The sequence below is a fragment of the Nansenia antarctica genome, assembly GCF_963989245.1.
Source record: "Nansenia antarctica genome assembly, chromosome: 1".
Taxonomy (NCBI): Eukaryota; Metazoa; Chordata; class Actinopteri; order Argentiniformes; family Microstomatidae; genus Nansenia; species Nansenia antarctica.
This window is the reverse complement of record NC_137674.1, coordinates 68,827,473-68,848,459: the sequence shown is the minus strand read 5'-3', so window position 1 is coordinate 68,848,459 and position 20,987 is coordinate 68,827,473. Positions and strand designations below refer to the sequence as shown.

General features: G+C 43.4%; 1 protein-coding gene across 1 annotated transcript; it reads left to right on the top strand.

The window, feature by feature from the left end:
* The first annotated feature begins 653 nt into the window (after nucleotides 1–653).
* Nucleotides 654–20,234, top strand: LOC308166966 (apolipoprotein B-100-like). The gene is made up of 29 exons (XM_080541293.1): nucleotides 654–752; nucleotides 936–968; nucleotides 2,829–2,941; nucleotides 3,320–3,465; nucleotides 3,662–3,809; nucleotides 4,296–4,448; nucleotides 4,597–4,721; nucleotides 4,886–4,971; nucleotides 5,159–5,609; nucleotides 6,313–6,427; nucleotides 6,522–6,668; nucleotides 6,785–6,990; nucleotides 7,116–7,311; nucleotides 7,420–7,590; nucleotides 7,708–7,902; nucleotides 8,064–8,228; nucleotides 8,338–8,543; nucleotides 8,670–8,852; nucleotides 8,946–9,076; nucleotides 9,214–9,424; nucleotides 9,515–9,687; nucleotides 9,873–10,036; nucleotides 10,134–10,243; nucleotides 10,356–10,729; nucleotides 10,833–16,625; nucleotides 17,148–17,259; nucleotides 18,086–18,109; nucleotides 18,236–18,422; nucleotides 19,020–20,234. The coding sequence occupies exons 1-29, from the start codon at nucleotides 698–700 to the stop codon at nucleotides 19,944–19,946; spliced, it is 11,100 nt and encodes a 3,699-aa protein (XP_080397419.1). The 5' UTR covers nucleotides 654–697; the 3' UTR covers nucleotides 19,947–20,234.
* The last annotated feature ends 753 nt before the right edge of the window (nucleotides 20,235–20,987 follow it).

Below are 20,987 nucleotides of genomic sequence, written 5' to 3'. Positions count from 1 at the left end.
AAGTAGGTACAGTGTGTAAGTAAACTCTGCCTTGTGCACAAGCCAGAACGTCCCACCGGTGATACCCTATCTCCTGCTCCTGTGGTATTACATTTATCAGATGCCTTTATCCAAAGCGACTTACAACAAATACATTTGTCAAGTAAGTGAATCATCTATCCATCAGTCATTTCACGATATCATAAGTGAGGCAGCTTGATGTACATGCACATGCGCACCCCCCTGGCTTACCCCCCATAAGTAAAATGTGTACATATAGATATTGTCTGGATCAAATGAAGCGTAAAATGTATACAGTGCAAATACATTGTGAATTCCTATTGCATGATTTATGATTTGGGAATTCCAAAGATTTCCAGCACTGAATGCAAAATCCATTAATATTCTGACGGGACATTTTGAGGGTTGCATCAATATCTTTAACAAAGTTCTCTAGTATTTCCCTGGCCCTTTTGTAAAACATCTCTGGTCACCTCTTTGTGAGGCTAGAGGTAAGCAGCCTTACTAAACCCTTTGCCTTTGTCCCTCCACACTGATGGGAGGGATGGACTTTGGAGCTGGGGGAGTACTGTCTAAGGCTCCAACCTCCCCTTCCTATGGGCTCTGCTGAGGGGTATAAATGCCCTGTGCTGGGGTTGAGGAATCAGTCTCGTTCGAGTACTCGCAAACCTAAGGAGAGAGCTTCAACGAACCCATCATGGGGGACTCTAAGCTCTACCTTTTGCTACTTCTGAGCACATTTGCCTTGGCCTGTAAGTACCTCTCTGACTGTTCCCTGTAGCAGTAGTTGATTTGTCTTTAGAAAGAGTAAATTGTATCCTTTTACAAATATTTAAAGTCATGTTTTATGATACCATGATATTTTTATGTGGAAAACAATGTATCAATCACCTTTGATCAGAAAAGTAAATACTGTATGCATTACTTCATCATAGATGCTCAAGAAGAAGAACATCCAACCTGTTTGTGTAAGTTACACAACATAAACCATTTGTTTTAACTGTAACATCATTTGAATTTGAATAGTCATCTGTAGATCCTTAAAAAGTCTAATTCAAAGTGAGCTGTGTTGGTAAATGTTTCCTCTGTTTCCCAGTAGTAAATACATTACCTGCATAAATCAATGTAATTAGCAGTTTATTTCGCTTCATTTGAACGCCCTTCAAATATATATACAGTGTGCGAATTAAATCACGGTGTGCGGGGGAGCCCAGGGATTAAAGCCCCCCCAAAAAATCTCCTGACGGAAAAAAAATGTCAGGCCAAATCGGGGCCAGTGGCTTTCCGTGCGCAAAGCGCGCGTGCGATTTTCCGTTCTACGTTCTAATGCTTTGACTTTTCTTTCGAAAAATGTGAATACATTTCCGCGTTGTCGAAAATCAAAGACACATCGCTAGTCAACTAACACGGGTTGTTTTATGATCCTGCTAACAATGTAAAGTAGTGTTGTAGTTAACTAGGTAGCAGTCCAATCCATTACGTTGCAGTATTTTGGCTTGACTAGCAAGTTTGTGTTGTGATTCTCAACAACGTTGAAACGTAGTTTCACCCTTTTCCATATTTTTTAATAATAAATGTGTGGACTGACGATGTAGCGCAGCCTAACTTATTCTAATAATTATTTAATTTTTTATAGTTTTATTGTGATAATTATTCCCCCCTCCTCCCAGACTTACAAGGTCACATTATTATTGGATTGGTTGTTTGCGTGCCGGTGAAGTTAGCTAAACATTTAACCTGCTAGCAAGTGAAACATCATGTCACTCTCCAAAGGTCTAAAGAGGAAAGTTGACGGTGGAAACAGGGCATTTAGGAATGGACAGTGAACTATGCGTTCATCCTACCTGGTTTCATCAATGCAAAGCCGTTGTGAGACTCACATTTTACGTGCTCACAATGAATGTTCCCTTCCACCTATACATGCGAGTCGTCCTTTTCGTCAATGAATGTGATAAAGACGCACTGACTAGAGGAATCGATTGGTGCATAAAAACCTTGAGAACTGCCGGATTAAAGTGACGTCCATAATAATAATAAATAATAATAATACATTAGACTTATAGCGCTTTTCTAGACACTCAAAGACGTCCATATCACCAGATAGCCAACAAATAGTGACCGATGGGAGATGCCAGTTTTCTCATTAAGTGAGATTTAATAGCCTAATATTATTTTTTCTATTTTTAATGAATGGCTCATTGTAATTATTATCCCTGGTAATGTAGCGTGTTTGCTCTGTCGTTTCAGGAGCATATAGGCTAAGCGGATTCAGTTTTTTTTTTTTTTTGCGCCGATTTAGTTGTCAATGTTTTTCATAAAATTAAACTGCATTTGCTTTGTTACTGTTCACATGTGTGGTGCAGTCACATTCACATAGCCTATAAGTAAACATTAAGTTTGAATTATTTACTGAGCTGGCGTTACTTTTTTCAATTCACACACCGCATGTCGGCTATTTCAGCAGCACGCACCATGTCCACCTACTTATCACTATGAGGGGTTCAGCGTCAGTGCACCCCGCTCTGTTACCTTCGCATAGTTGTAGCCAATAAAGGCCTATATGTAGGCTATATAGGCTATTATATATCATTTATATACCTAATACCAACATCAAAATAGATTGTATGCCTCTACAAATCATATTACACCAGGTAAAATCCGTCACAACTTGGAATAAATCCATCGCAATTTGGAATATTTTAGAGCTCCCCCAAAATTTCACAAACCATGTTTCCAGGGGAGCTCATGTCACCACTAGGGGAGCTATAGCTCCCCGAGCTCCCCCTTATTTCGCACCCTGTATATATATATATCTGTTCTTCCCTTAGTGGCCAAGAGGTACAAGACCCTGCATAAGTATGAATACCAGTATGACGCGGAGTCCCTGAATGCCATAAAAGGAGCTTCCCAACTCAAGAATGGACCCAAGGCCTCTTGCAAGGTGGGTGTCATTAGAACTATGCTTGTCATTTTCAAAGGTGTCGCACTGTGTTCAGAGTTGAAAAGTGAAAACAAGCATTCTGATTGGCCGAGAGGCTTACACAGAGACCTACGCCGATATGTTGTATTTGTTGTGTATCCTAAATATTGTCACTTGGTAGGGATTTGCTGGCCCTCTGCTGCACATTGTGCATTCCCCCATCCATGACAATATTGACGATAAATCATGGCCTCTCTGGCATTATTGCATAATTATTGTACAATTATTGGTGTCATATTTCAGAGCATTCACCCTTCACCTCAGTCAATCAATATTCACTGAAGTGACCCATTGCTGCTAGGGGAAACAGTCCTCTAAACTCTGTGCTTCTCCCTGCAGGTTGAAATCGAAGTCCCTCAGACTTGCAGCTACATCCTGCGCACCACAGGCTGTAGCCTGAGTGAGGTGGTCGATATGGACGCAGAGGGACACCCTGTGTTCGGACCTGCCCCTGGCTCTGATGCCTTTGCTGCTGCCATGGAGAAGTAAGTATCCCTGTCACAGTGTCCCTTTATCCCATACTGTATGTTTAAAACCACCTTCTCTTTTCTGTGGGCCTCCTCAGTTGTACAAGTACATAATTCTCTCTTCTACTGTACAGCTACATGATAATACAGTTTTAGAAATACATGATTGAAATGAGCTGGTAAAACAACCTCTGACCTCTCTCTCCTTGTTCAGACATCCTCTGAAGGTCGTGGTTGAGGGAGTGTACGATGTGAAACTGTACCCTGAGGAGGACGAGACCATGACCATCCTGAACATCAAGAGGGGTATTGTCTCTGCCCTGGCCGTGCCCCTGGTGGAGGAGGAGAAGAACAAGGAAATGGTACATCAATCTGCAAAAAAACACCCCTCACATTAACCTGTAGTATTGTACTCCATTAAAGCAGTGTACTGAATAATATCTAACATGTAAACACTACTGGTTCTGTTAGTAGCACCCTTTTATGGCATTTGTGACAGCAGCTGGTGAAAGGGGAACAAGTCGGCAACCAATCCAAATGTTCCGATTTGTATTCAGAACATTTTAAATAAACATCAACGTTGTTGAAAATCAATGACACACTCACTAGTCAAGCCAGAATTTTGCAATAAAATGGATTCTGTGAGTAATCCCCTCTACTACCTAGTTAACTATAACACTATAGTTTACATTGTTAGCAAAAGCCAGAATCCATTGCATTGCAATATTTTAGCTTGACTAGCCAAAGATTCTCTCTTTCAACAGCTGCCGGTCACATTTAACATTGGCAACAATATTTTCGGGAGGATGCTAACAATTGTTTACCTCTGTTATGTTCCCTCCGTTCAGCCCACCATCCACGGTGTGTGCAAGACTGGCTACTCTGTCAACAGCAGGGAAGACATCGCTACTGACGTCACCCTCACCAGGGACCTGTCCAAATGTGACCACTTTGTCCCCCATAGGGGCCACACCAGCCCCCTGGCCCTCATCTCTGGCATGGTAAGAGTTCCAGGGTTCTGGTTAGAATGGAATACGCATGCTGTGATATAATATTCTATATCTAGAAATATATATATATATATATCCACTGAAAACCGAACTACAAAAACCGGTCACAATAACCCCCCCCCCCCCCCCCCCCCTTCAGCACTATCCTCTTGCTCAGCTGATCAGGAGCTCCCAGACCTGCAACTACAACTTTGACAATGAGCACATGCACATGACCTCTGGTGCCTGCACTGAGACACACATCCTGGTGCCTTTCTCTCACAAGTGAGTCAAACATTATAATGCAATCATAATAATAATCATATAATCATATCATAATAATCATCATCATCATCATCATCATCATAAATAATCATCCATGTAATAACAATTATGCCAGTAAGATCACAGATGTAAAGTATATTTACTATCTATTCTTCTGTCCACAGAGGAGAATATGGAGTTACCAACGTTGGCAAACAGTCTCTGACTCTGCTGGAGGTGTCCGCCTACAACGAGAGAGTCTTTGACCACAGTAAGCATTACATTATTTTAATCTAGTCACTTACATTATTTTCATTATGTGGATGTCTTCTTCTACGGTATGCGTCAACTCAATTGTCGCATTGTTATTTGAATGATTGTAATTGACATTAAAAGAAAATATGATACTAGATTCAACCCATGCATTATTCAAGCCCTGTGTTATTGTCTGTCTCCAGATGAAGCCAACGTTATGGGGCTGCCCATGGAGGCTGCTGAGGACAAGAGCGTTGTCCAGGACAAGGATGCTGCTCTGGCTGTCCTGAGGGAACTGGCCACTCTGTCCCAGTCCAACATTGGTGAGAAGAGGGCCCACCTCTTCCAGAAGCTTGTGACCATGGTCCGTGGAATGAAAGCTGAAACCCTGAGCCCTGCTGTCCCTGAGGCCCTGGAAGTGTCCGGACCCCTGACCTACCAGGTTCTGGCCCAGTGCGGCACCCCAGAGTGCAGCAGCGCCATCATGCAGATCCTCAGGACCTTCGACAACTCTGCCATTGAGGTTGATGCTACCGTGTTCGCCATGGGACTGCTGCCCAATCCCTCTGCCCTCCTGGTCAATGACATCCTGGCTATGGCTCAGTACAAGCAGAGCAAGCCCATCATGTATGCTCTGAGCAATGCTGTCAAGAGGTGAGTGTGCACTTATAATGATTATCAGAGTCAGAATCAGAATTGCTTTTATTATCAATGTATGGATACAAAGAGTACATTTCTTGGGTTCAGGTTCAATTAGACATTGGCATTGCAGCAGAAATACAAACTCAATAATAGAATAAGCAGGATATAAACAACAAAATCAATAAAAGAATGAGCAGAATATCAACAACAGCCAACAATCAACAATAGTTGTATATACAATAGCGTCAATAATAGAATAGAAGATAGCAGCAGAATGCAAATCAGCATATCAACATTCTTAATGTAAACAACATTAGGTTCAAGTAATATCAGGTTGTGCAAAAATGCTGTGCAGGTTGCAGTAAGATGTGTCACACTGCCATACGGTGTGCAATGTGGTGCAAAAATCGAGCAGTATAGAGTACAGGTAGGTAGTGACCAAGTAGTCAAATATAAATTGTTAATGCAGTGGGGATGCCTTAGTGCGGGTCCCTAGGAGCTTGACTGGGTTTGTTGCCCCGAGGTTACGGTACCGTTTCCTCGATGGAAGTAGTTAAAAAAAAAAAAAATTTGGGTGGCTGGGGTCCTGGCTGGAATGATTATTAGTAGAATTATTACAGATTTCATTCATATACTAATATAATTCATGTTGTTATTATGTATTATCTGTAACATCTGTAATGTTGAACATATTTTACATTGTGTTTCTCATCAGGTTCTACAAGGCTGAGGGCAAGGTGACCCCTGAGATCCACGCTGTTGCTGAGTTCATGGCTGCCCAGCTGGGTGACTGCACCGGTGACAAGGAACACACCTTCATGACCCTGAGGGTGAGTGCACCATCAATCCCAGTGATTAAACTCACTTTGAGATGGCAAGAAATGTAATCAGACAAAGTAACATTTGCTGCTTTCTGTTCTCCAGGTCATTGGTAACATGGGCGCAGCCTTGGGAGCCGCCAGCCCTGCCCTGAAGTCCGCTGTGATCCAGTGTGTGAACAAACCTGAAGCCTCCCTGGCTGTCCAGGAGGCTGCCATCCAGGCCTACAGACAGACCCCTGTCCCTGAGGAGGTTAGCCAAAATATAAAGCTATTAGCTTTAAAACAACAATGGAAAACCACATGTTTTCATTTTGTTTACTATATTGTAAATACTTAATAGGTGTCAATATGTTTTCCTTGTCACAGGGCAGAGAGGTGCTAATGCAGGTCCTTTTGGATGGTGCTAGCCCCCTGCAGAAGCGTGTGGCTGCCTACCTGGTGCTCATGAAGAACCCCCAGCCAAGTGAACTGGCTCAGATGCCTGCCACTGTCGAGGAAGACGTGCAGTTCAAGAGCTTTGTCTTCTCCCACTTGTCCAACATCCTGGCCTCCACTGATCCTAAGACCAACGAGTATGTATAACATTTATATACATCAACATTTCACTGCTTCATCTAAAATAAATAGACGTTCTCTTTCAATTGTCCCTTTATCATCATATAAATCACCTTTGTGTTAATCCTTCTTCCTCTTACAGGCTGAGAGAGAAGATTCTTGATGCCCTGCAGGGCAATGAGGTTGGAACCATCATGGATCCCACCAGGTTCTCCCGCAACTACAAGATTGGATCCGTAGAAGGAAACATGATCTTTGAAGGTGCCAGCTACCTGCCCAAAGAAGTCTTGCTGGAGATGACCCTGAAGGCCTTTGGCTATGATGTTGACATAGTGGAGGTAAAAATTCAGATTCTACATAGATATTTTTTCTCTCAGAAATCATGCATCTATTCAACTTTTTCTGTCAATTTGACCGTATACGTATTATTTATTTTCACTTTTAAGGTTGGCATGGAGGGCAAAGGATTTGAGCCAACTGTTGCGGCCTTGTTCGGAAGCGATGGATTCTTCCCTGATGCAGCGATGAGCACCATCTTCTTTCTTATTGACAGTTCTGAAACCTCCCTCTCCCGATTGATCGGCATGCCTTTGAAGGAAGACAGAAGGAAAAGACCGGTATTCAAAATAATGCTCTCTTGTTACTGTTTTCATACCAAATATTCAATCATTGCAAAAGTTGAATTAGACATGCCTAACTTACTTTTGGACAAATATTTTTGCTAACCTCTCAAGAGCATCATGAGGGAAATTGGACGCCACTTTAACAAACTGGTGAGGGAGCTGGAGAGCCAGAAGTCCGCTGAGGCCATGGTTTACATGAGGCTGCTGGGAAATGAGCTTGGATACCTTAAGACCAACGAGTTGGAGGAGATGGCCTACTCTGCTGCCTTGATGATTGACAACTTCCTCAAGATGTTCCCCAGTGCTGTATGTACAAGTACCCACACAAACTTAACAACATAAGATCACAGTTGAATAATTATATTATTTTATAATGATGCTACTTTACATTGCAAAAATCATATGCATTACAGAAATGTGTTACATCTCCATCTGTTTAACATGCTTTCTATCTTCATGTTCCACAGCTGAAAGGCTTGATGACAAAGGCTGACAATGAAGTCTTCGCCCATTACATCTTCATGGACAATGAATTCTTCCTGCCAACTGCCACTGGTGTTCCTCTCAAGGTTGCCCTGTCTGGTACCTTCACCCCTGGTATCAAGGGAGGAATTCACATTGCACCTGACATGGTAAATTATTCTGTTCCTTTACAAAGATCGATTTACGTACCATACCCTTTTACATGAATACAAATTAAATTTTATATATAACTCATTGTGACTGATCTCTTTCCTACAGAGCGAGGTCTCCTTCATGCCCTCTGCTGGAATTGAGTTTGTGACTCATGTTGGCTCCCACATCCCAGAGTATGTCCTGTCTGGACTGGACATGCACACCAACCTGTATCACGAGAGTGGGCTCAGTGCTAAGGTCGCCATGGCTGACAACCAGGTCAAGCTGACCATCCCTGCTCCCCAAGGCCCGACCATGCTCTTCAGCATCGCGTAAGAATTTTAGAATATAAATTCAGATAATACTTAACAATAATCAACATTTACCTTTCACAGCCATTAATGTTAACGGTTACATTTCACAGCCATTAACATTTCTTTCTTCTACCCAAAATACAGCAACTCCCTACATGCAATTACCTCTGCTGAAGTGAAGACCATCCCACCAATGGTAGAGGACCGAGTTGATGTGTCTGAGTGCACCCCTGTCTTTGCTGGCATGAAGTACTGCACCAACCTGCAGTACACTGATGCTAGCTCCCATGATGATGCCCCCTACTTCCCCTGCACCGGAGACAGCAAGTAAGTGGTAGAGCTTCAGAGCACATACTGTATACTAATTAAAAGAGACATCATCTTTATGGTTAAACTAATGACAACAAAACATTTCTTTAGGCTTGCTGTTGAGCTCTATCCCACCGGTGAGGTCTCTGAATACACTGCCACCGTCGGCTACGAACTCTTAAGGGAGGGCGAAGAAGGCCGCCAGAAGGTTGACATGTTAAAGTTGGTCCTGATTGCTGAAGGTAAAGACTTTGTAGAAGAGGGAGAATTTGTAAATTCATGTTAGTGAGTGATATAAAGTGATAGAAATCTTTTACCATCTTTTTCTTCCCTTCTTTTTCCTTGATGACTAAACTTTTTGTTTTTAACATGAACACAGGTGCTGAACCCACTGAGGCCACAGCATCTGTGAAGTACAACAGGAGGAAGCACACCATCACCGCTGACATCCAGATCCCTGACTATGACCTGGAGGCTGGACTGAGACTGGGTGTTGTCGATGGCAACACTAAGGGGAAAGGAACCCACTCCATCTCCATTGACCTCATCAACAAGAACATCCCTCAGCTGTCCCTGGTTGGTCGTGCTAAGTAAGTAAGCAATTCCTCATATTTCTTTATTCTTTATAGTTTTGTTGTGTTTCTATTGCATACTTATCAGCCTTCCTCGTGGTTGAATAGGATTGCAGCCATGAGGGAAGCTATGCTGCAGGTCCAGCTGCTCGTCCCTTCACTCAAGGCTGATGCCACAGTTACAGCCAACCTGAAGCGTGGTGAGGAACTGGAATTTGAGCTTGAGAGTGACATCAAGCTCCCAGAGACCAACTCAGTGCAAAAGATCACCCTGAAATATGGTATGGATGTTTTTGATATCCTCTCACTTTTTTGTGCAAAAATGGTTTCATTGTTTGTTTGGATTCATATTTATCTGTATTGTTTGACTATTGCCAATTGTTTGACTATTCATTTCTCAAGATTTGTTCGTCAATTATCCATGGGTGCCTTATATAGGTTCTCATGATATTCCATTATTTTCTAGATGACAGCAAGATTGAGGCTGACATCAAGTCTGAAATCAACTCTGAGATCCAAAACATCCTCCCCCAGGCTGAGACAATCAAAAAGATGGTCAATGATGTTCTTGATCTGCAGTTGGGCCAGACTGACGTGAAAGTCCGGCATTTCCTCACCAAGTCTGTGGAGGTAATATTAAACGTTGTGTTTCCCATACATTTCTTATCTTTACAATTTAAACAGAAAGACTTCCATTTTATATGATTAACACATATTTCAACTAAAGGCAACCAACAACTACCTGGAGAAATATGCTGCTGATATCCCATACATGCAGAACCTGAGAGTCCCTGAGATGCCTGAGATTACTCTTCCTGAGAAACTGTTCCTAAATGCGTAAGTTAGAGTAATTGTTAAAATGAGCATTATTTTTCGTTTAGTAAATTATTTTGATTCCTAATGAAGAGTTGATCATCTATTTAATATAAATCGCTATTTCCTTAAACAGTGAAGCTGCAGCTGCTTACCACTTTAACAACGAACGATTCACCATCACCTTCCCTCTGCCTCTTGGTGGAAAATCCACTGAGGAGCTGAACTTCCCTGCTGCCCTGACCACCCCACACCTGGTTGTGCCCCTGCTTGGCCTGGAGCTTGACTCCTATCAGATCCCCATCCCTGAGCTTTTTGTTCCTGAGAACCTTGCTGTATCTGTGCCGTACTTTGGAAAAGCTGAGATTTCCACCAAGGTGAACAGCAACCTCTACAACTTGGAGGGCTCAGTGTCTGCTGGCAAAGATGTTTTCGAGACACCAAGCTACTCAGCCAAGTTTGACATGACAGGGAGCTGCCAGGTGGAACTCTTCTGCATTAAGATTGAAGGTACAATTTAGCAAATAATGTTCTAATGTTAGTATCAAAATCCTTCATCTTTCATTTATCCAGATATCCTGAAAATAATCAGTTATTATCCTGTCTTAAATAGGCTCTGGATTGCTTGCCAGCACTCCTGATGATTCCATCAAAGCCCATGTGAAGACCTCTGTGAGCCACAAGCTTATTGATGCCAGCATTAGCATCATGGAAGTCGGGACTGTCACTGATAAGATCAACGTAAAATCCAGCAGCAAGATCGAGGCAACAAGCCCTCTGGGCCTGAGTGTAGCTCTGGAGCACACTGGCCAAGTTGATGTCAACACTGAAGAAATCTCTGGTGATAGCAACTTGGAGGCAAAAGCCACCGCCGGACTTATCTATGGTATCACCAGCACTACCCAATCTTTCGCCATCTTCCCACTCAGGCCTCAGGCAAAAATGGATTCTACCCTGAAAATTGATTCAACCCTTCTTCAGGCCCAGAACTCCATTGCTGCATCCTTCGCCAATGGTGAGCTGTCTGTTGTGTCCAATACCAATGCATACGAAGACCTCCTGACCCACGTTGCTGAACTTGCCTTCAAGGAAAACCAGCTGTCCCTGAAATGTGAAACCAATACTCTTGTCCTTGGCATGAAGATCCACAACCATGCTGAGGCCTCAGCTGGTGCTGGTGCAGTCACTCTCAAGATGGAGACCAATGCTGACCAATCTGAGAATCGCATTTACTCTCTGCTCACTGCCTCCATGGATGTCAATGGCCTAGCTGTGAACAGTGATGCCAGTGTGAAGCTGCTTGAGAATGAAGCTGCACACAAAGCTACCCTGACAATGACCAAGGATGGCCTGGCCACAAGCGCAACAACCACCATGCAGGGACCCCTGACCGTGGAGAACACCTTCAACGCCGGACTTGATGCCTCCAGAGCTAGCCTATCCATTGAGACCAAGAGTGCATTCCAAGACATGAAGGTTGAGAATGCAAATTCTCTGACCATCACTCTCTATTCTCTTGCCTTTAACTCAAAGGCTGAGGCTATTGTCAGTGAGAGCACCACATACACTCATGACATCACCGTTGACCTGGAGCCCTACTCTGTGTCTGCAAATGTGAATAATGATCTGAAACTTCTGGAGATCAGTCTTGTCAATGAGGCTCAGCTGAAAGCAGAGCTTTACAAGGTAGACCTGACTGGCAGTCTTAAGGCCGGCTATGGTGAAGAAGAGATCAAGCACACATACGAGATCAACTATGCTGACCTAACCGCTAACGCTAAGTGCAGCAGCACTGGAAAACTCCTTGGAGCTCACATGAGCCACAACACCGAGCTTGAAGTTGTTGGTCTTGCTGCCAGGATCCAAAATGACGTCCGCTTCAACTCCCAGCCTCTCCGCTTCGACCACACCATCCGTGCCAGTGTCATTCCCTTTGACTTCAATCTTGATGCCATCTTCAATGCAGATGGTGACCTGAACCTGTATGGAAAGCAGAGTGCTCAGCTTTATGGAAAATTCCTCCTTAAAGCACAGCCCATGGCTTTCGCCAGCTCACATGAATGCAGAGCCTCAATCACCCAGCAGTTGAATAATGGCTTCTCACTGGAGACCACAATTGACAACAAGATGGACACACTTGTGACTCCCCAGGAGCAGAAGGCCACACTTACGATGAAGTCCAAGGTGAACAACCATGCCCTCAGTCAGGAAGTGAATGCATTCAACAATGCAGAGAGGCTTGGACTGGAGGTGTCTGGTAACTTCCTCACTGACCTCCTGAACACAGCTAACAGTGAAAACCAGGAATTCACTGTTTCTGCATTCCTGAAGTATGACAAGAACACTGATAGTCACATCATTCAGCTTGGAAGCTTGGAAGATTTAAAAATCACTATTGTGAGGATGGCAGAGGCAGTACAGAATTACATCAACAGTGATCAAATCAAGGCCAAGCTTGATGCTCTGCCCCAGGAGGTGAGTGATTTTGTCGTTGGCCTGAACCTGGAAAGCAATGCTGTCCAGCTGAAAGAGAACCTTATTGCCCTCACCCAAGAGTATAAACTCACTCTGGAAGACCTGGAAGCCAGCCTAGTGAATCTTAGGGCTGCTTTGGAAAACCTGGTGACAGTAATTGCATCCCGTATCCAGGGCATTGTTGATATTATGAAGGAGATCATTGTGAGTGGCACCCTGTCTGAAACTGTAATTGAGAGGCTTAGCCAGGAATATGACAGCTCTATCCTCTTCGCAGTCATTAAAGCCATCGAAGACCTCATCAAGCAGCTTGACATGGAGAAACTAAAGGACAGTAGCATTGCAATCCTGCATGACATTGATGGCAGTCAGGCAGTTTTTGAATTGAAGCACTTCATTGGCAGCTTTGACAGAACCAAATTTGTTGAGGATCTGAGGAGCTATATTTCCTCCATCAATTTGGAAGCCTATATTGAGGAGCTGATGGCTGAGATTCCAACTGAAATGGTCAGCAAGATTGCTGAGTCTGTCAAGGAAGTGATCCAGGAATTTGACATTATTGGCAGGTTGAATGCCCTCCATGGAAAGTTGAGAGAGCTGATTGTCAAGTATGAGGTCGACAAGCATATTGAAGCAGTCCTGGAAAAAGTTGTGGAGCTCATTAAGCACTTCAAAATTGATGAAACCATTCAGGTGGTAGCTAACAATCTGAAACCCATCAATATCCCATCCAAATTCATGCATTTGCTGGAAGAAACCATAAATTACCTGAAAGCTACTGAGATAAAACATGTGATTGATCATTTGAATGAATATCTTGATTCTGTTGTACAGAAGGTTAAGTCCTTTGATTATAATGCTTATGTGGATGACGCCAACCAGATGATCAGTGAATACACCGTTTATGTGAACGAGCTGATCAAGGCACTGGAGATCCCGCAGAAGCTGGAGGCTTCAAGAGAGTTTGGCAACTTTGTTGTGTCATCAGCAATTAACTTTTTTGAACATCTGAGGGAAGTCAAGGTTGCAGACATGATCAAAACACTTAAGGATGTCATTGACCATGCCATCTTCAATGACCTTAAGGTAATCTCTGAGAACCTGAAACAGAGAATCACTGATATGGACCTCAGAGGTGAACTAGATTTCCCTTCATTCACCATCCCTCTCACTGACCTAGTCATTCCGGCCACGAAGATCAGCTTGGACAAGCTTATTGTCTTCTTGTCTTCTCTGGAGATTGAAATCCCCACACAGCTGGATATCCCTGAGTTCACCCTCCTGGGTTTCCACAGCGTGCCAGCCATCACAATTACTTTTGATGATCTAAAACAGAGAATTATGGAGATCATTGATTTCATTGTCAACATTGAGATTCATATTGTTGATCTGGATGCCTTCTTTGGAGACCTTACCATGAACTACCTACCTGCCCTGCCTGAGATTACCCTGCCCGAGATCACCCTTCCAGAGTTCTCCTTCCCAGCCCTTCCTAAGGTTGATGCTGAAAAGATCCTTGAGATCCCAACCCTCCAGATTCCAGACTTCAAGCTGCCCATCATCCCTAGTGAGATCATGGTCCCAAGCTTTGGCAAGCTGTATGGTGAGGTCAAAGTCAGCACCCCCATCTACAGCCTTAGGACCTCCGCTGAGCTCCAGAACTCTACAGATAACAGGGAGACTCCTCAGTTCACTGTTTCCCTGACATCCCAAGGCACATCCACTGGTTTTGAGATCCTCAACTACAACCTAGACTCCACAGCTCGTGTTGCTATTCCCAGGATGAGGCGTGTGATTGTTGTAGAGACTCTGAAGTTCACCCATTCGGCAATTGCAGTTCAACACCAGGCATCAGTGACCCTCTATGGCTTCTCAGCTCAAGCATCAGCTAAGAACTCAGTCAAGGTCACCACTTCACCATACAATGCTGAACTTGTGAACACTGCCTTCTTCGCAATGGATGGTGGAATATCTGCCTCTATGGACACCACCTACAACCACAAAATTGAAATTTTAGACTACCACAATGAAGCCTCTCTGACCCAGAAGGTTGTTTCCCGTCAGGAGGGCACAACAATCACTCTGACCGTTGGAAATGAAGGCAAGGCAAACGCTGATCAGTGCATCCACAAGAGTGACCTGAGCTTCACGATCAATCCCCGCACTGCTGTGCTGACATTCTCCGGTGACACAGACTCTCCTATTCTCAAGATAAAACAGAGCATGAATGCTGATGCTGTCATCCTCAGCCACTTCAAATTGAATATCCGTTCTGAGGCTGAGGGCCCAGCAATTAAGAACAGCCTTGTGGTGGTATCTGGAAATGCTAACCTGGGAGACATGAAGGTTGAGCTGAAGGCAACCCATAACACAGAGCTTGTTGGTGGAGTCAGTGGAGACCTGTCCAATTCCATCAATCTGGTAATTCGTCCCCTCGAGGTTGTGTTTGACTTCCACAATAAGGGTAACACAAAACTTAGCCTCCATGATGCTCTAACTGCCAAGATTGATATTCAGAATGACTACTCAGCTACCTTCAAGCCTGATGCTCAACATATCAACACTGTGGCTCTTGCTCGCTTCAACCAGTACAAACACCAGTACAATTTCACCATTGATAACAATGATAAGGAAGTCGGCATCTATGCTGCTTTGGATGGTTTTGCTGATCTTGATTTCCTCAACGAACTTGTTAGCATCCCTGAAATCGATCTGCTCTCCTTTAACCTTTACATCCCTGCTCAGAACGAGCTTAACCTGTATGAGATCACTGGCTTGAAATACCTCTTGACCACCCCTCAGCAGTCTGTTGATGTGGATGCCAAGATCCTGTACCAGAAGAGCAACTATGCCCACGATCTGGGTCTGGTCAGCATTCCCTCTCTGGGTAACCTGATCACAGAGCTCTCCTTCAAGTCTGCCATCTTCAATCTGAATGCCAATGCTGGACTCTATTGTGAGGATGACCTTGTGTTCCGCATAGGAGCTACCACAGCCTCTGTGTTTGAAGGTCTGAAGGCCAAGCTTGATGGCACCACCAGCCTGACCACCAAGCGAGGGCTTAAGCTGGCCACTGCTCTGTCCCTGGAGAACCCCCACATTGAGGGAACCCATGACAGCACCATCAGCCTGAACATTGATGAAATTGCTGTATCTGTGGCAACCGTTGCTAAGATTGCGCTGCCTATCCTCAACCTGGAAGTCAACCAGCAAATGATTGCAGACACCAAGACAAAGGCAAATGTTGTCTCTACCTTAAAACTAAAGAGTGATTTCAAGACCGTGCGTCTGATCAAGACCGTTGGCAAGTTAGAGGCTGACCACAGCCTGAAGCTTGAGGGAACCCTTGAGTATATCTCTGTGGAGTCAACCACCAAGGGCAACATTGAGGGCGAAGTTTTTGAATATATTGATGTGTTGGGAGTCCTGGACAACGAAGCGAACATTTACCTGAATGCTGATGGCCTCCGCTCTACCACTAAAATCATTACCAATGCCAAACTCAAAGATCATGGGACCAAGGTGCTTGAGTTGGATGTGGATGAGAACTTGGCTGTAGAGGCATCCCTGAGCCGTGTGTATGCAGCTCTGAAATTCACCAGCAATAACGAGGCCAACTTGTTGACATTCACGACAAATGGAAAGCACATAGCCATGGCCACCATTGACTTTGCACCAATGTCATCCCTGACTGCTGATGTTGAGATCGACATGTCTCAGCCAAGCAACTTGGGTGACCTGACCATCTTTGAGAAGACTTCTCTGGAGCTGACAGCCCCCAAGCAGAAGATCTCTGCCACTGCCAAGATTGTCTCCCCTGTGTACACCACAAACCTTGCAGCTGAGATGGAGGCTGAAGCCCCTGTCTTCAAAGTCACACTCAAGTCTTCTGCTACATCTGTTGTTGTCTTCCTGGATCATGACATGGATGGTGAGTCATCTACATCTCTATGGGCCGGTTTCACAGACAAGGCTTAAGCCTAGTCCTGGACTAAATCACACTTTCAATGTAAAATCTCCATTGAAGATGCTTTTTAGTCCAGGATTAGGCTTAAGCCTTGTCTGTGAAACTGGGCCTATATTATTTATCAATAAAGATAAAACTAAACACCATTTACATCATTCTGTAACTGAATTGTTATTAACACAGCATAATGTTGCCCTCTACCTGTTTGTAACAATACTGAATTAACATGTTGTTACATAGTAATTTGGTAATTGTTATGTAATAGTATATGGAGTTAAGTCCTCGGTCCACTTGTTTAATTATACAAACTGCTCAACCCCATTGCCATAGAATTACAAAGCAATGCTACTGTACCAAGTAACAGCATGTTCATATAATGTTGTTGCTAAAATAACAACAGTTATTTAACTACTGTGGATTATTTAACAGATATAGGGACAACTTGATGGAATACTATTATTGAATAATTATAATTTCCTTCAAAAGCTTCCATCACAGCAAATGTTGAGAATGAAGCCCTGAGCCTGACTGACAAGATGATCCTGACCCACGCTGACCTGACCCTGGATGTTCAGCATGTTCTTACCCAGGCCATGAGGTAACAGCTTTTACACTACAGGCTCTATTGCAATGTACAATACCTATTTGAACACATTATTTAGACCTAGTATTATAATGTTGATCATCAAATATATTTTGTATAGATCACTCACTCTAGCTTTAACTTCTTGTCCATGGCCTGATATATAGAAATCTGTTTAATTGTCATAAAAATGTTTTGTCAACTACAGCGTTAATTGATAAATCTGTTCGTTTGATGTATAAAGTTATACAGCAAATAATATACAGTGTATATTATATGAATATGTTTTTATATACATATATATACACTAACCGGCCACATTATTAGGTACACCTTTTCAACTGCACGTTAACGCAAATATAGAATCAGCCAATCATGGTGCACCAATTCAATGCATTTAGGCATGTAGACATGGTCAAGACGATCTGCTGAAGTTCAAACCAAGCATCAGAATGGGAAAGAAAGGTGATTTAAGTGACTTTGAATGTGGCAAGTGCTGATCTACTGGGATTTTCCCACACAACCATCTCTAGGGGTAACAGAGAATGTTCAGAAAAAGAGAAAATATCCAGCAGTATCCGACAGTTCTCTGGGCGAAAATGGTGGTGGTGTAATGGTGTGGGGGATATTTTCAGCAACTGTGTCATGTTATAATGTCAATATGTACCAAAATCTATGAGGAATGTTTCCAGCACCTTGTTGAATGTATGCCACGAAGAATTAAGGCAGTTCTGAAGGCAAAAGAGGGGGTCCAACCCTGTACTAGCAAGGTGTACCTAATAAAGTGGCCGGTGAGTGTGTATATATATATGTATGTATTCATGTTTTTTTGTTTTTTCAGGAAGAAACGCCAAGATGAGGGAAGGTAAATATTCTTTGAATATACTATTAATTATTTTAAAATGCTTTTCTGCATCTGTCTACCTAAACCTTTACCACACCTTTAAGAAGTTATCAATCATGCTTATACATTTCATTTTCTACTTTACAGTGCCTACCGCCACACCCTGAATGTGGACATCACCAGCCCAACCTTCACTGATGTGAACTTCCGCTATGCTGCTCGCAGAGATGGAGTCAGTGCTTCCATCTCTACTCCATCCACTGGGTTCCTGGGTCTCCAGCTCCAGGGTAGGATCCCATCTCAGCTGAGCGCCAGACTCTACAGCCGCTATGTTGTGAGTATCCCTCAAATCTTAAATTATCTTTGTGTCCTCATGCACAATTCCAATAGATTTTGATAGTTAATAGTTATAATAGATACAGTATATTGAAATGGTGTTCTCTTTGTCTTATTCACTGGCACAGCCGAGACCCCCACTGCCCCTGTGGGGTGTGGGAATGGGGGGGTTTGGGGAGAGTATTTAGGGTACCTACCCAGTACCAGACAATCACCTACCGCGGATGCAAACAGAGGTCTAGTGGCAGTTTTCTTTCCCCTCAGTCTTCCCGAATAGAAGCCACATTTTCTAACCCAGTCTACCTATGCAACATTGTAGCCTGTCAACAGGCCATCACAACAACAAAAAAGAGTAACTGCTTAAAAATAATTATCTGTTATTTTAATACCCTTTTGGGTCTGATTCTTGATTATAGTTAATGATTAATTCAGACAGCGGTGTGTTGTTGTGTAAATCCCTCTTTGTGTTGTGGGTGCACAATAAATCTGAATAGGTGTGTTTGTGTGTTGGGGGGCTTGGGTTACAATCTTGCGGGGGGCCTCTGTATTAGGTGCTACGCCAGTGCTCTTACTGTGATTCTTCTTATTCCAACAGTCTGCCCCTGAGAATGATGTTGACATCTTCATCATCAGAGCCGCTGCCAAGGATACTGACATGCTGAACCTGCAGGTTTCCTACAACATGGAGGCCCCCTATGACATGCTCGTTGGTCTGAAGGACAGACTCCCTGCCATCACATCCAGCCTGACCAACTTTGCCAGGTACCAGGTCCCTACACAGGTGGAGAGGCTATGGATCTCCATTGTCTACCTCGTTGAAGAGGCCTACACCGGTAGCATGAACCGTGATTTTGAGTTGAGCCAGCTCTCGAACTTCTTCAAGAACGTCATTGTCCTGTACCAGAAGACTGTCCAGGTCTACCTGGATGCTGCCATCAAGTTCCTTAGGGAGACCCAGTTCAAGATGCCTGGCTCTGAGGAGATGACCACTCTGCCTGAGGTCCTTAAGGTGCTGACCAGTGACATTGCCAGTATGCTTGAGCAGGTCATCCAGATGATCTCTAACTCCCTGGACACCTACACCAATGATCTTGTTCAGATGGTAGGGAGAACCTTAAGAAATCTCCTTAACATATTTTATGATCTGGTGAAGCATCTGGAGAGCCTTGATATGATCCTGGAGCAGTTTGGTGAAACCCTGAAGTTCACTGTTGAGAAGGCTCAGTTGTTTGCAGACTCTCTGAAGTCTGACATCCTGAATAGCATCTTCTACTATGTCAACACCATCTACCAGAACTTTGTCTCCATGATCAAGACGGTGCTTGACCAGGTTAGCAGTCTCAGCATGGAGCAGGTGAACAGCACCATTGAATATGTCATGGACTGGGTCATGTCTGTCGTTAGCCAGCTCAACAACAACGTCTCTGGTCTTCTGCAGCAGGCTTCAGAGGAGACCAAAGCATACGTGAAAGTTAGTGGAGGAGTTCTTGAGATCAACCTTCCCTTCCCTTTCCAACAGTGAGATCCCCTCACAAACCTAAACCTGAGTTTATCAAACTTTACCTTCTGTTAAAATAAATGCTCAATTAGGGAAGGAAAAAATGGACACTTAGCTCAGTAAATGTTTCAGCATGTATTTATAGCAGTCAATGTAACATGCACACCTTGTTAAAAGATGTTGTTTTATTATTTTTGTGTAAATTACTACTTGTCTACCAACATTGAAAATGCAATCCTTTGCATTTCGTCTTGTCTTTACCGCACAAGATCTAAGGAGTGAAGAGTATCAATAAAGACAATTTATACCATACAGTGTTTTATGATTTTTTTAAAAACTGAAATCAAATCAGATGACAAATTTGAAGTTTTATTTAATGACACAAAATGTCACAACATAATGTAGAAACAACAGGAGAGTTCAAATATTAACAAAATTGCCAATATGTGTCCTTTTTAAAATCATATATTTACATTTTCATTGGGAATTCAACAGCATGAAAACACTGTGTAGCAAATGGCAAATAAACATCCACTCACACATAAGGTCCTGAACTTTGACGGCTTATCTGCTCTATCCCCATTACTTAATGGCATTTCTCTCCACTCCGCTATCTCTTTCGTTCCCCAATCTCAGTCTCTCCCTGTCCCCCTTTTTATCTCCCTGTCCCCCTTTTTATCTCACTCACACAGTCTTGGTCTCATATTACAGTGGGTGGTTTTGAAACAAGCCTCACCGAGCTGAAGTAATGGTAAATGGACTGCACTTACATAGCGCCTTATTCCATAGCGCTTTACAATGGCCTCTTATTCACCCATTCACATACACATTCACACACCAATGGCAACAAGCTACCATGCAAGGCGCCGGGCCGCTCATTGGGAACAATTTGGGGTTCAGTGTCTTGCCCAAGGACACCTCGACATGTGGACAGTAGGAGCCGATCGAACCGCCGACCTTGTGATCATTACACGCCGGCTCTACCTCCTGAGGCCACAGCCGCCATTGAGTTGTTTGCGAAGAGAGTACATAGAAAACCACGTCAAAGTAGTGATTTATAAAATT